At 35.8% G+C, this 14,982-nt stretch overlaps 4 protein-coding genes across 4 annotated transcripts; 3 read left to right on the top strand and 1 right to left on the bottom strand.

Moving 5' to 3' along the window:
- Positions 1-38: 38 nt before the first annotated feature.
- On the bottom strand, positions 39-3,976 carry LOC113763096 (protein PARTING DANCERS). Its single transcript, XM_027306804.1, has 8 exons — positions 3,740-3,976; positions 1,880-2,004; positions 1,717-1,805; positions 1,550-1,645; positions 1,360-1,454; positions 1,243-1,283; positions 1,076-1,159; positions 39-455 (listed from the first exon to the last, which is right to left on the bottom strand). Exons 1-8 carry the CDS (start codon positions 3,828-3,830, stop codon positions 306-308), a joined length of 771 nt encoding a protein of 256 aa, XP_027162605.1. The 5' UTR covers positions 3,831-3,976; the 3' UTR covers positions 39-305.
- A 175-nt stretch (positions 3,977-4,151) lies between these two features.
- On the top strand, positions 4,152-6,599 carry LOC113761915. The gene is made up of 3 exons (XM_027305100.1): positions 4,152-4,309; positions 4,478-4,583; positions 5,976-6,599. The coding sequence occupies exons 1-3, from the start codon at positions 4,215-4,217 to the stop codon at positions 6,180-6,182; spliced, it is 408 nt and encodes a 135-aa protein (XP_027160901.1). The 5' UTR covers positions 4,152-4,214; the 3' UTR covers positions 6,183-6,599.
- Positions 6,600-7,313: 714 nt separating this feature from the next.
- LOC113761304 (TVP38/TMEM64 family membrane protein slr0305) lies at positions 7,314-12,586 on the top strand. The gene is made up of 7 exons (XM_027304237.1): positions 7,314-7,983; positions 9,227-9,279; positions 9,977-10,069; positions 10,143-10,366; positions 11,359-11,425; positions 12,088-12,198; positions 12,318-12,586. Exons 1-7 carry the CDS (start codon positions 7,494-7,496, stop codon positions 12,339-12,341), a joined length of 1,062 nt encoding a protein of 353 aa, XP_027160038.1. The 5' UTR covers positions 7,314-7,493; the 3' UTR covers positions 12,342-12,586.
- An 865-nt stretch (positions 12,587-13,451) lies between these two features.
- Positions 13,452-14,414, top strand: LOC113759534. Its single transcript, XM_027302110.1, has 2 exons — positions 13,452-13,505; positions 13,797-14,414. Exons 1-2 carry the CDS (start codon positions 13,452-13,454, stop codon positions 14,412-14,414), a joined length of 672 nt encoding a protein of 223 aa, XP_027157911.1.
- The last annotated feature ends 568 nt before the right edge of the window (positions 14,415-14,982 follow it).

Below are 14,982 nucleotides of genomic sequence, written 5' to 3'. Positions count from 1 at the left end.
CATTAATTTTCATCATGCGATTAGTAAATGACAATTCAAGCCAACCAAAGCCCCCATTCCAACGTTTTTTACATGCAAATTTAAAGCAACAAATGCAACGACTTGTATTTATACAGCAAACATCAGATAACACCAGGCATGATGACCGTGAATTGAACAGAGAATAAAACCCTTTTTCAGGACAGTCGCTGTGCTATAGTTCTTTTTTAAGCATACTTATATACGAGTAGAACTTAAACTAATCTCTGACACGACAAATTTGCCTCAAGGGATATCCAAAGTAAAGTTGAACTTCTAAGATGAATCTAACTGATTTTGGGACCAAGATAATAGCTTTGATCTCTGAAAAACCTTGTAATCGTCTCAGCTTTCTCCGCAGAAAGATCAGTATATTCCAAAATGTACTCCTTTGATGCTTTTGCAATTGCTTCAATTGAACCAACAGCTTGATTTAGCTGCAGAGGATAGTCGTCAACCTTTGTTACTATTTTGCAGATATAAGAATATAAATGTCTCTAAACATTAGAGCAGATTTTGTGGTTCAAATTGGAACAAAGAAATATTGCCAAATTTCACACCGCAGTCTTCGGACAAGATGTGCAGTTTCATACTCCACGAGGCAGTAAAGAATGAATAAATCATTTTATGTTGTTTGAAAAATTTCTTAATAATAGCATAAGAATAATTAAAGTTCTCCCACCAAAGGAAAAAAAAAAATCCAAAAGTAGAAGATAACTCAGCCCATGAATAATATATGACCAAGAACATGTAGAGAATTTACAGAAATATATTGCTCAACAAGAGGAATGGTTCCCATGCCTCACTGGATGAGTCAAGTTCCGCCAAAACCAGAGGTACGCTTAAGATAGTTGAGATGGTACAGCCATTATACATGTATGCAAATTTCTATATGCAAAAGAAATCATCTGGATCTTCAACTGCAGAAGGACTTAACAAATTGACTCTTCTCAACCCTACCCTTTTTGTCTCTTTCCACCAATACATAGGGAAGGGTAAGGCTGTAATAGAAGGAAAAATGAAAGCTAAGAATGTAATTGGTAGGAAGTTTTAGTACCGCATTTGCATCATGACTATCAATGCCTGGAATGGAGGTGACCACTCTGAGATACGCATCCATTGTTTGCACTGATCTTTCTCGCTGAAAGCATGGAAAAAGGAATTGGCTACGCATCTAATGCAAAGAAGTGCACCAAGAAAATGGTAAGCTATATCTCCACTTACATCTGCTTTTAGTTTTGATATAGCATCTTGTCGCTTAGCAACTGCATTGAGAATTGCTAAAGTCAAAATAAACTAACCAATTACAAATTTATCAGCTGCATTAACTAAGAGTCTTACTCCCGCGAGCAAGTGCAATCTTCAAAATCTTCTCAAATCCCATCTCTATGTCCAGTACTGGCATAAATGTTGGCCTGCCAAACTCCATATCGGATCTTCAACAACATCCAAACAAATACCAAGTCCTTCATTTTGTACAGGGCCATTTTATGGCAAATGCAGTTCAGACGGCAAAAGGGAAGAAGCTCACTTGAAATAAGAGCGAACAAAAGAATCATTCTGCTCCTCTGTTGGTAGATTGACAACCACATACAAGTGAGCAAACTGTTCTTTCAATTTCTGAACTCTGCGTAAAACAAATGATACCTGTTTAGATACATTAACAGAAACTTTGAATAGAATTAGCAAAAGACTGACCTTGTAAACACCGATGCAGTTAAGTTAGAATCCCAGTTAGTCACAAAAATGAAAGCTATGGACAAACCTCCACAGTTGAAAATGAAATCCTGCAAGCAAGGCATTTCAGAAACTGCATGGAATCAACTCTAGAAATAAAAAATCAGACAAAATGGGTAATAACTGGAGCAATTGGCACAATGTTCAGACGGAAAGAATTTGCACTGAGGAAACATGAGATGAAGTTGATGAAGGATGGCTGTTGTTCATCTCGCCATGCAGTGCTCATCATACAAACTCCACTGCTACCTGCAGAACGTTGAAATCAAGACTAATCAACCACTCCAAGAAGCTTAAAATTGGCAAAGTATGATTCAGGTGGCAGCCTCAAAGATCTAAATTCAGGCATTCTAGTGTATCTCTTCTTTTAGTTTCAGTCTCAACCATCCAGGCACATTAAAGTTCCTACATTAGATTTACATAATTAACATTCTATAGCTACAGATCATATAGGCCGCGAAGGATGATATATAGAAAGGCATAGTTAGTATCTGAAAAAATGTACCAACTCATTCTTTTTGGTAAACTGATCTATTCTATACTCTATCCCTACAATAGTTATATACATAACTCCACATCAAATCCTTATTCTTTAGAGAGCAGTTTCTGGGGAATCAACTTTTGTGAAATAAAAGAGGACTAGTACTACAAGCAAGTTCCAAAAGCATGAGAAGTTTAATGCAGCATAGAGGTATCTAGATAGAATGGTCTTTAGAGAAGAACTTTTCATCAATAAATCATACATATGGTAACCAAGTCTTATTAAGGGTCAGATACATTCTTCTTGCTGAAAGAAGACAATTTAGGAGTAACCTTTTAAGAAAAAAAGAAAAAGATTAGTGCAGTGACTTAAATCCTGAAAAGTCTTTTAAGTAATTAGGGATATAAAACCGGAAACCAATGTACTGTGTTCATTAATGACACTGACTGTATAAAGCAACAAATATAAAAACAAGCCGGATAACTCATGGAGGCTTTTAAGCATGTCAATCAAGTGCATAATGCATCAACACAAGCAAAAATCATTAACAACAGTACAAAGTCAATGTCAATTCAACAGCAGACAAATATGTCAAGGAATAAATGTGTTGACGATTGATTACCAAGTTTCACTATTAGCTGGAAAGAAAACAACCACCTAAAAACAATCACTAGGATTTAGGACTTGGAGAAGATAAAGCACAAAACTTTCTTATTGACATAAAAGCTAAACACAGGTCTTGATTGGCAATGATTCCTTTTCCCAAAAAAGGCAGCAAAATCTCAATTTTCCAAGTGCCAAGTAAATAAACTACTCCAATTGTAGTTGTACTATGTTTTAAACGTTCTCAACATTTTACATATTAAGAGATGCTCGATGAGCAGAACAGAATAACCTTAGCTGAAATGCAACTTAGTCAAAAATAAATGTCGAAGTCAAAAGAATATCCTGGTCAAATAGTATCGGGAATCACAAACAGAATTTAATATTATGAAACATAAGCAGAAGTCTCCTTAGAAGTCTGCTGCACCAATTTAATCCAAATCTATTCTTTAGCCAAATGATCACATCAAATTATACATCATAGTGACCAGTTTCAATTTTCTAAGACGAAATAGCATTTCAAGTACATTAGGAATAAAATTTTAAATCAAAAACAAATACGGGAATATATGCCGGCATATTGAAATTTTCTTTTTCCAGTACATAAACTGAAAAATGGAAGGAAATGAAAAAGGTCAGGTACATGAAATAATAAACTTCAAATCTGAAAACTCACAAAAAGAAGAACCAAATCTCGCCTTTTTTGTTTTTATCGATCTAACAATATAAATAATTACACAAATGTCAGCTGAATTGGTTTTCTAAGTATATAGTAGAGAAAACTAATTAAATTAAACTAGATAATAACATACACTACAAACAATAATAATGCGAGAAATTGAAAAGAAAAACAAAAAACAAACATAAAAATCGCATAACACGAAATCGCGAAGGAAGAACCTGAATTGGAGATGGCGATCGAAGAATTAGAAAGTGACGCAGTTGATTCTCCTCTATACCGTCCGACTCCGGCTTGCCTCTTCATCATCATCGTCTTCTAGCCTAGCGTTTATCTGACAGTGCGAGTTCTCTCCTTCCCTCCTCAACTCCTTTTTCAAATTTCGTATTTATAGCCACGAGAAATGGAACAAAAAAAAAAGAAAAAGAAAAAAGCACGATGATTTATCCCGGGGAACTTAAAAAAAAAAATAAAAGCAGTGGACCGGCTAAAACGCCGTCGGTTGAAATCAAAGTGGAAATGAAAGTTGAAAGCGGGTTGACACTTGACACGCGGACCCTGAATCGGGTAACACAAAAAAAGGGGTCTTTTGAGTATTATTTTTCGCCAAATAAATAAATAAACAATAAAAAACCGTACTGTAAGTCTGTAACTGAAACGAGACTGAGGCTGACGCTGAGACTGAGGAGGAGAAAGATGGATAGGGGTCGCCTAAATTCCAGCAATTCTCAGACACAAAACAATAACAATCCTAACAAATGCCTATGGTTCGATCGGCGCTACGGTCTGGTGTAAGTCGTCGGCGATGACTCTTGACTCATCTATACTTTCTGGAGTACTCATTAGTACTACAACTAGGTCTAGGACTTTACCCTTTTACTTTTGATTCATTTTGTTTATGTTTATTTGATTGGATATGAATCATAAGGTATGGGGTTCCTGTAAAATGCTTGTTTCAGGTATGATGTTTGGAAAGACCCACAGGAAGAAGCTTTATCGGGTGCCCGTGGAATGTTCTGCATCTTGCCTCTCACTCAAACCTTCATAAATTCTGCTTCTCATGCGGTACATGACAGATAAATTACTAGCCCACGTATCTTTTTACACATTTATTCTGAATTTATAGTTATATTGTTATAAACTCATCTGGGTTTTTCCTCATTATTAGTAATTCATGGTTTTTTTTTTTTTGGAGAGAGAGAGGGGGGGGGGGGGGGGACGGGCGGAAGGGGGAAGGGGTTATATGTATGTTTTTGATAGTTTGTTGAGAAATTGTATTGTAAATGGTAGTGCACCTAATTAGCATTGTACTAACATTCGTTATTCAGCTTAACATTTATTTTTTGGTAATTGCAGTTGGTATACATTCTTCACTTTCTACTGCATGAGATAGCTGTATTTGTAGAGATATTGAACATTCTTATTCACGTTTTAAACAAAAAATCTTTGGAAGTCGGCTCCTTTGAAATCGTCTTTTATGTGTGGCATGTTATCTTGTTTTAACAAATGTGCCTAGCTATTTTAATTTGACTGACTATTGCATGTTAAATGATGTAGCAATTTTTGAGCCTTTACTTCACAACCTATGCCTAATGATTGACATGGTAAATTCATGCTGGAATGGATGATTACACCGAACAAATCTAATTTTAAGTGACAGCCTTAGCTGTATGGATTGGAAGAAAACTGATAATACAATTTTCTTACAGATCTTGGATTAGAAGTAGAAAAAGGGGATTTTCTACCAGCACTTGGTTTTGAAGTTATGCTTAATTTCTTTTAGACTAGCCGTGGATGCTAGAATCAGCAATTGAATATAAAACTATAGGTTCTTGATAGGGGAGCCTCCCTAATGTAAGAGAGATTAGACTTCATAGCATGTTTTCAGTAAGGACGATTTGATTTGTAGGAACACCCCATGGCTACTTCTCAACTAACTGTGAAAGTATAACTCGTATATCCAGCATGTTCGGGTGTTGAGATTCATTTCTGTCACAGCAATCATGAACATGGTTACTTGCCTATGCCTTTGCAGCGGCTTAGGTTTGAACTACTCTGACATTGTTTTTCCATTTAATTTTCTCCTTGAGGTATGACATGTTCATTTTGGTACATTTTTGTGCTGCGTTTTACAAACATGGTAACCTCTGTGACACATCGAATTGGCATTACAGTATGCTTTGGGCTTCATCTTGAGTCTTGCTAGTAGTTTCTTTGTGTTTTCTTGGTCATTATACATCATTAGATTTATGATTGGTTTAGAGTGTCAAGCTGATAATTGTTTTCTTGATGCATTGCTGAACCTGCTTTCTCTAGTGTTATTCGAGTCTGGAAATATGAATTACTTGGCTTCTGTTAATGATGCATTTTCGTTGATGTCTCTGATGATTTAAATCGTTAGAGTGAGAAGTTTGCACCAATATAGTTGCTCATTGGGATATTTCTGATCTCTTGCAGATCAACCTCACTGCAACATCCGCTCTGCAACTTCTTGAGAAGCCAGACCTATTTACACCTGAAGCTCTGAAGTTAAAACTGAATGGTCTAGTGCAAAGAATTACATCTTGTATGAAGAAACCACAGTTTGATTTGCCTATAGTAAGGAGAAGCCCGACATTTTCATCTACTCCACATGGAGAAAGAAATGAATTGCATAATGCATAGCAGTCATGAGGACGCTGACATTTGCTTTTGTGCTCTAATATTGTTTCTACAAAGTATCAAAATTTGTTACAACTGACCACCACATGGTGCATTGCCTCATCCATATGCATTTTGGTTGGTTGCAGCAAAGCTCTATGCGATTTTAGAAGTTTCATCATGGATCGATAGCAATGACTTGAGAATCCAGTAAAGTTCCACAGTCAGAATATTAGTTCATGAGTGATAAATGTTTCTATTTTCTGATGTAAGTTTTCCAACTGGAATAGCAGTTATTAGTAATGAAACGCAGTCTTGAGATAGAATCTTGGTTGATTGTTGCATGAGATGTCTGATTTTCATCCCTCCACTTTTAACGTGATTATATTTTCTCCATATTGACTTGAAGTAGATCAAATCTTACTAATTCTTCTCCTGCCATTTTCTCAAGGACTCAAAATTGTACAATATACTACCATCAATGTTAATTTGCTGTACACTTCTGCAAGGAAGTGCCTATCCATGGATTGAGGAGCTTCATTGGTTTTGTGTCCATCTTCAGCAGTACCTTTTTAAATCAGTTGTGTCCGGTAGCTTTGTTTGGACAGCAATTTTCCAAAGAAAACTTATTACGATTTCCGTGAACACATTTCTCAATTATTTTTTACCTCACATATATTAAATCGTAATTTTTTTACAAAAAAAATTCAGAAAAATACAATCCAAATGTGCCTAATTGCAACTCTAGTTTGATTGCCAATGTCGCCATTCATTTACCAAGTAACACAATCTGAAAATATATTTTTGGATGATGCTTGTAGCAAGACTTTTATGCTTCCCTGATTAATTGAAATTTATATGCTACATGAGTGTTTTGTGGGATTTGAATCCTCCCCATTTAGCAAAAGTTCGGACAAAGTTTATTCACCAAAGCTGTACCTTTCTCGAATGTATCCATGCAGAGCAAAGTAAGAAACTGAAAACTGCTACAGTACAAAAGAATGGGGAGAAGAATTTCTTAGAAGCTAAAAGATCAACGAAAGAAGCACAAGACGTACGTGCTGCAATAATAGACACACACTTTCATGTGACTTCAAACTTCATTTATCAAAGGGAAAAAAATTAACACATTTTGACAAAATTCCCCAATTAAATGGTTTGAACATAATGAATTAAAAAGCACAGTACATCCTGCAGAATCTTTCGAATCTTCATGGCCTAAAATTAACATCTTCCTAGCCTCCAATCAGTGACCAGAACAAGGAAAAGAGAGCTAAAAGCTCTGCTGAGCTCCCTTTCTTCCCTCTTTATCCTTCAATTTCTCAACAAATTAAAATGCCCACCATTTCTAGATCACCACAATTACAACCACCACCACCAACTCCACTCTGCCTTACCCTCTCCTCACCCCTGCAGCAAAGGCCCAGTCTTAATTTTTCCTTCTCAAACCCTTCTTCATCATCATCTTTTTCTTCTTCTTCCTCGTTATTTCACTTTAAATTCAGACCAAAAAAGTCCCATTTCTTGAAGCCATGTTCTTCATTGAGGGAAACCAACAAACAGCAGGAGCAACAAATGCTTGTTCCAAAGACTGCCCCACCTCCTCAGGGACTGAGGAGACTCTTGAATTTGAGCCCAAAAGAGGATAATACCGATGATGGGGCTGATGATGGGGCAGTAGAGAGTGGTGGTGACACTGCTGTTAAAGGCAGCATCTTGGCTGGTCTTTTGTTGGTTGGTGTCGTTGGAGGATTTGGAACAGTTGGGTATCTTTACAAGGACCAGATTAATGCTTTCTTGAATCAGTTTTCCGGGTTCATTGACGGTAATGTTTGATTAATTTTCACTGCCCATTGAACTTAATTTTATGTTTGTTTTAGAATTTTGATCCAATTCTTTAGTTTCTTGCAAGAATTACGTTTGCTGCTTCTAATTGGCTAGTAATTTTTGCTAAAATAATGTTCGATTCTAGTGGTTCATTCATTGATTTAGTCTATGCTTAGTGAAACTTTTTCCGAAAAGATGAGATTTTTTTAGCATAACTGAATAGTTTGAGCATTTAGATGAGTTATGTGCAGCATTTTAAATTTACTCTTTTGGTGCACTTTTATTGCATTTTTATATTAGTTTAAGCTATGGGATTGGATGTCTTTGACACTATCTTTTCTGTGGTCACATTTTAGTACCTATTACTTGAAACTAATGTCCATGACACTTTTACACTTTTTCAGACCTTTTCAGCCCCGGATTTTTCTACGAATTTTCTCTGGTTTGCTAGACAAAGTTAACTGGTGCTAGATATGTTGAGTATCATGTTGACAATTTACCTTTACTGAAAGTTCAGTACTAAGTTCTATAGCTGGCATTAGCATAATAATGGAGCTGCCATTAGCATAATATAATTTGCTTAGTATAATTTGGTGACACTGAGATTCTACATTAAGTTCTCAAGGATGTTTCCCTTCATCATGGGGATAAGGGCTATTCCTAGCTCTTATTCCATCCTTTGTAACCTAGCTGAGAATTTCATTTCCTTTGGTCATCCTCATAAATATAATTTGTCCTAGTTCTTATCTTGCTACCATGTCAAACACCTGAATTGACTGTACTAAGCAGCGTGATAATAGAATGGTATACATCGGGATTTGTTGTTCTTGTCATTAATAGTTTGTTAATTACTATCTTCGCAAAAGGTTTTCCTTCTTTGACTGAGAGACCTAGAAGAACAATAGTCCTTTGGGTTATCTCATACCAGTGAAGCAGGTGAACTCTTTAATCAGAGGATTCAAGAAAAAGACCAGTTTGGCTAATTTGGGTTGAGATATAGATTAATAGTAGACCGTATTGCTTATATGTTGCATATGTATATATCGGGTCTGATTGTATAGTACTTGCAACTTCCTTTTGGGTGTTATGTTTTGTTTGCTGCAGTAATGCCACAACTCTTGGAAGGTATTTAAAGTTTGACCAGGAAGATTAATAGCTTCTGTAGTTGTTTTCTCTGCATGAAATAGTAAATTACTTTTGTTTGGCCCCATGAATTGCTTTAACTTTTCTATTCTGAGCAGACTATGGGCCAGCTGGATATGCTCTTTTTGTATTGGTCTATGCTGGTTTGGAAGTAAGTTTGACTTCTCTTTCTTGAGTTCATTGAGTTAACCCAAAGCTATCTATGCTAATAACTGGTTTACATTTCCTATTTTTTTCATGGATTATGGAGTTCTATCACTTATATGGCTGTTCTTTGTAAGAAAATTATTTATTCCACCTTAGAGAGGATATGGAGTCAGAATTTGCTGCTTTTTATTAGTTGCTGAATCTTTTGCATTTGGTGTATAATTTTCTGTGATTTCAACAGAATTTCTTTTCAATACTGATAGATGCAGTAGTTAACTTTGAAGCAATTAACTTTGCTATTGCATTTGAAAATGGAATCTAAGAAAATGATTTGGCTAAGATTTCTTTTTGTGTTATTGTGGTAGGAAGGGTGAAAATTCCTAGAACAAGGCTATTGAGATAGGTTTACCTTTTTTATGTTTTAGTAACTAAGTTTCTTTGCTTTGCATATAATATAGCGCTTCTCTGATGTAATTAAGTCTGCTGACCTTTGTACAGACTTACTTTGTTCATTAATTAAAAGTTAACATTTGCTCAGCCAAAGAAAAAAGTTTTCTTTTCTTGATGGCAATATTGATCTTTCTATATGTTTTACCCTGCATTTACCAGCATGTTTCGGATTCAATTATCTCTAGAGTAAGTTACTCATTAAAACTCACTAGTCGTTCTATACTGATTACAGAGAATTATGCTCATGGCAGGTCCTTGCAATACCTGCTATTCCGCTGACTATGTCAGCTGGTCTTCTATTTGGCTCTCTGATTGGGACAATCATTGTCTCTATAAGTGGAACGGTAAGCTGGTTTTTCCATTGAAAGAATAAAAACAGGTCTTCAAAATTAAAGTGTATTTTCCTCCCTCTTTTAGGTGGCAGCAAGTGTTGCCTTCCTAATTGCCAGATATTTTGCTCGTGAACGCATTCTTAAGCTGGTTGAAGGGAACAAGAAATTTCTTGCAATTGACAAAGCAATTGGGGAAAATGGTTTCAAAGTTGTCACTCTTCTCCGTTTGAGCCCTTTATTACCATTTTCTCTTGGGAATTATCTCTATGGACTTACTTCTGTCAAATTTGTGCCTTACGTATTGGGAAGGTGAGATTTAGATGTATAAATTTATGAATGAGTTTCTAATGTGTTACAGATATAACATATGGATTTTTTTGTTAAGTTTATGGATTGTTTTGTTAAGTTTACCCATTTTTGGTTAATCAACTCTGTTTCTATGTTAAATTCCGTTTGACATTTGATATCTTTTTCATCAAAATATTTGCGAATTGTAAGCATTTTTTGTGGATCATCATGCTTGACCCCAAAGATGGACGTATAGCATCATGCCTTGTAAAAGTTCATAAATATGCATATTGGCCAGAAACATAGGGATGTGCAAATTCTTGGAGGTTATAAAGAATGCTTTTCTAGATTACAGTGTTTATTGAGCATGTTTACTGGATTGGATATGTTATTATTATTATTTTTTAACTTTTTATGTATCTTGATCTTTTACTTGAATTGTCTGGTTCCAGAATCTTTGAAAAATACTGATAACAATTTTGTTTGGTCAATCATTCTCCTGACCGCTGGGTCATTGAGCATGGATGATTAACCTTAAAATTTTTGGGGATAAAAAAAGAGATGAATTCTCAAATCGGGTTGAACTAGATCTTTGAACTTCACATCATTAAGTCACCTTCGTCGATTTGTCATGTTTGGCCCTGTTTGGAATTTGGGATCTTATGAGGGGAAGAAAATAAAAAACTAGGTGACCTTTTTCTTGATTTTCCAGTTAAGGAATCAAAGAAGAAATAAATATATTATTGATAAACAAAGGGAGTTGCTATATTGGCATTAGTTACATTTAAATTTTGAAATTTGTTCTCACGTTGACAATGATCAACTACATAGAGCTTTTTTATCAAAGAGCTAAATTTCTACATTGAAAATAATACGTCAAGATAAAGCTGGATGGTAGTTTGTGTGAGAGTGGCAAAAACAAGGGCGTGCAAGTTTGAAGAGTGTACTGTACTATTTCATTCTTTGATAAATAGCTTCCAACTAATGCGGCTTCAACTACTATCTGTGTGCAGTTGGTTGGGAATGCTCCCTGGAACTTGGGCTTATGTTAGTGCTGGTGCGTTTGGTCGAGCAATTATTGTAAGTTATGACTGAACCATCTCAGAAAAAATGTCTGCTTTCCCTTTGCTTTTACCTATATTTCCTGATTATGATTTACTTGGGCGTTGTGGTGAAGTACTTGACCTGTTTTTGCATATCTGGTGATTTTCAATTAATTCGAACTCTCAGAAGCTAGAACAAGCAATAGTGGTTAATTCTTGAAACCGAGTCAGATCTCAACAAATAATGTAACAATCTTGTGAAATGAGAATCTCGTTCACTTGATTTAGTAAATCTCTATTCAACCAAAGCCTGTTGATGTGCTGGCTGATAACTTGGCCAAGCATGTACATGCATTATGACATGTTGGAATCAGAATTGACCCAAGAACCATGCTTAATAGTGTGCCTAGCCTTTCTGATCAGGGTCACTGTAGGTTTGGATTTGCCAAATTTTTCCACTATTCAATTTAGTTCTTATAAACATACGTTAAACTGATTATGTTTTTGGTTCACTTTTTCTTAATGATTTCTTCATAAGTTTGGTAGAGAATCCCCTTTTATGTTAAATTGATCTGATAGGTCTTAATTTTCCGATATCTAGATCATATACGAAGCCATACCAACACTCTGCTTCTAAATGCTTGATCAAGCTGTTAGATTTGCTCATTCTTCTTCTTCTTCTTAATTCTGACCTTTCAGCAAGATGAATCTGATGCTGGTTTACTGGGAGGAAATGGACAGCTGCTAACACTCGGATTGGGGCTGCTATTCACTGCATTAGCTGCCACTTACGTTACCCGGTTAGCAAAGGTAAGCGAATTGCAAGCCTGGTGCTTATGATGAAATTGTCCTTGGCTTGATCATTGGTGTTTGCTTCTCTTTGTACTAGATTGACTCTGGCAATTTTTTTTATTTTGCTTCTGGTGCAGGATGCTGTAAAAGATATCGAGTAGATGGGGGCCTAGGACTGCCCCATTGTAAAGCATAACATAAATGAGATCAACTCAAAGATGCAGCAAAATCCTTGTAAATCCAAATGTAGTTTAAGCAAGTTATATAGGAAATGTACCATCAATTTTGAACTGTAACATCCCTTCCTCTGCTAGATTGAAAGATGACATCTGATATGCATTCTTGTTCATCTTAGACTATGTAAATTTGAGCATCAGAATGAGAAACTCTTTTTGGTCCAAAAAAAGGTGTACAATAATGCTTTGCAGAAGGACAATGCGCTCAAAAGGGTCATATTTTCTCTGAATAGAGATCAAGAAGTCGTTTACAGTCACCTTTTCTTGGCACGAACTACAGCCCCAAAAAGAATGAATCAATCAATAACTAAAATATGGGGGTGGGGAAGCTTTTACATCAGGGCTGCAAAACACATTCCCATTTGCAGATCAAATTTCTGAACAAATTAGCAAACTACCGAGTGAATAGCTATTTTCTGTGCATATACTACTTTCTCGTAAAAGGTACGTGTTTAAATTTTTCTGTTAATGTGATGGTTGTGTTGATAGATAATTTGTAAGCGATTTATGGCTCAAAAACATATTCCGATTCACATCAAAATCGAACTCATTCAAATTTTTTTTCTTAAAAAAATAAAAGAAAAATTACTTCTCTGCCCAAATGAAATAATCTTATTACACGTGACACAACATTAATCATAGAAAAGAAGATCCACTTACGTGGACTGCCCCAAACTTGCATGACATTAGATGCAACTGTTAGCATTCCAGGTGTCCTGGCTACATCACTGTCAAGTTGACCTAGAAATTATAAAATTCTTCTGAATTCTGTGTCATCAGCAGCTCACGAGAATTGCTCAAGTGACGCCACGAATCAGCTCCCATGCAACTTTTCTTCCCCTCATTCTGCAAAAGTGCCAAGTGTCCTTGAACTATAGGAAACTTTGACAATCTTTCATGAAATCACAAACGAAAATTGACTTTATATATGCGTAAGTTACCTTCAGTCCTTCCTTACCTAATATCTTTGAAGCCTGGATTTCCTCGAACGAACAGCTGCCAGTCCTCTGTAGACATTTTACTGCTTTTTCCATGATGGAGTGGTGTCCTGAACATGCCATGAATGCTTACTTGAAGACTTTACATCTGGTAAAATCCCGTTTCTTGCTTTCCTTTGCTCTTTTGTCGGATCCTTAAATGTTTATTTCGGTGCTGTTTCATTAGTTATAACCGTGGGTTTTGTACATCTGATCACTGAAAACCCCAGAGATTAATGCAAATCTTACGCAATAGTATACATAAAATCTGCTCTAATCCCAAAATATGCATGTTTGTTTCTAGACTATGATGAAGTAACTACTGCTGTATTGTGGTAATAAATCTCAGCAAAAAATTGCGTTTTGAAGATTTATCTGACATTTTTCTTCCAACTTCTTGCAGCGTAAGAACTATTCTGATCGAACTAGCACTAGAGGAAGTCCAGAATTTGAGGAGCCTAAGATCATGGAGTTTTTATCAGCTTTGGCAGCTGGAAACTGTGCTAAACTAATAGTTCAAATAACCACAGAGGGAGTGACGCCAGTAACACTTGCATTGGCCGTAGCTGCAAGACAGATAGGAGGCAAATTTGTTTGCATAATCCCTCATGATCATGATGATGAAGAAGATATCAACAAATCTATCTGCACGCATCATCAGCTTAATGGCTGTGATCATCTCAAAGATGTAATACATATTGTTGCAGGAAATCCTTGTGAAATTATTAAACAGTTCAAGAAAATTGACTTCATGGTTGTTGACTCAAAGGTTGGAGATCACTTGAAATTATTGAAGACTGCTGATTTGAATTCAAAGGGATCTTTGATGGTAATGACCAATCTTTTCATCAATGGTAAAAAAAGGGAGTCACTGCGAGAGATACTCAAGGCCAAAGATGGAGTTTACTGCGAGTCTGTCACCATTCCAGTAGGAGAAGGAATTGAGTTGACAAAAATTGTACCTTCCAACAAGCATGGCAGAAAAAGACGCACAAGATTTCATGTCACTTATGAGAATTAATCGATCTTGAATGGTTACAATGTTTTTTGCCTCCCCAGAAGAGAAACTAATTTAGCTATGCTTTTATGCAGTTGCATGTACAATTGTTACGCATGGTTAACAATGTACATAATTCGATAATGCAAAATATGAGCAGACCATCCAAATCAGGATGTGAACTTATTCATGTGGTTGAACTACAATCAAATCTCCTTTTTTTTTTTTTTTGAAAGTGATTTAGATCTCTGCTGAAGAATCAACAATCAATATCTCAATGCATCAAGTTCTCTAACTTGTCGGCCTGCAATACTACATCTTACTCATTAGTTCTGCACAACTAAAAGAGGTTAATTCCACTAACACTTTTTTACTTGTCAAAGAATAAAATAGAAAATTATAGAAACAAATAGTTTTCTTTTCCTTATTTTTTGTTATCAAAATGTCAAATATAATGGGTAGTGGTCGTTTTTATCTTTAGGAACACTCCTAGCTATATGGGTGAAGTCATCAAAATCATAACCTACAAACATGCAAATGATAGGTATATACTCTGTCAGCATTTGATGAAAGCGTTTGATGAATGATAATT

This window comes from Coffea eugenioides, chromosome 2 (genome assembly GCF_003713205.1).
Source record: "Coffea eugenioides isolate CCC68of chromosome 2, Ceug_1.0, whole genome shotgun sequence".
In the NCBI taxonomy this organism is placed as follows: Eukaryota; Viridiplantae; Streptophyta; class Magnoliopsida; order Gentianales; family Rubiaceae; genus Coffea; species Coffea eugenioides.
The sequence above is the reverse complement of the archived record's forward strand: the minus strand, read 5'-3'. Positions and strand labels throughout refer to the sequence as shown.

Excerpts from the sequence above, each read along its gene's own strand:
- LOC113763096 (XM_027306804.1), bottom strand. The coding sequence starts at position 3,830 with ATGATGATGAAGAGGCAAGCCGGAGTCGGACGGTATAGAGGAGAATCA. Across the intron at positions 1,455-1,549 it reads TTTGTTCGCTCTTATTTCAA|ATCCGATATGGAGTTTGGCA; the intron begins GTGAGCTTCTTC and ends ATGTTGTTGAAG. Across the intron at positions 1,160-1,242 it reads TATCAAAACTAAAAGCAGAT|CGAGAAAGATCAGTGCAAAC; the intron begins GTAAGTGGAGAT and ends CCATGCTTTCAG.
- LOC113761304 (XM_027304237.1), top strand. The coding sequence starts at position 7,494 with ATGCCCACCATTTCTAGATCACCACAATTACAACCACCACCACCAACT. Across the intron at positions 9,280-9,976 it reads TGGTCTATGCTGGTTTGGAA|GTCCTTGCAATACCTGCTAT; the intron begins GTAAGTTTGACT and ends TGCTCATGGCAG. Across the intron at positions 10,070-10,142 it reads TTGTCTCTATAAGTGGAACG|GTGGCAGCAAGTGTTGCCTT; the intron begins GTAAGCTGGTTT and ends TCCCTCTTTTAG.
- LOC113759534 (XM_027302110.1), top strand. The coding sequence starts at position 13,452 with ATGGAGTGGTGTCCTGAACATGCCATGAATGCTTACTTGAAGACTTTA. Across the intron at positions 13,506-13,796 it reads ACTTGAAGACTTTACATCTG|CGTAAGAACTATTCTGATCG; the intron begins GTAAAATCCCGT and ends AACTTCTTGCAG.
- LOC113761915 (XM_027305100.1), top strand. The coding sequence starts at position 4,215 with ATGGATAGGGGTCGCCTAAATTCCAGCAATTCTCAGACACAAAACAAT. Across the intron at positions 4,310-4,477 it reads GATCGGCGCTACGGTCTGGT|GTATGATGTTTGGAAAGACC; the intron begins GTAAGTCGTCGG and ends TGCTTGTTTCAG. Across the intron at positions 4,584-5,975 it reads TAAATTCTGCTTCTCATGCG|ATCAACCTCACTGCAACATC; the intron begins GTACATGACAGA and ends GATCTCTTGCAG.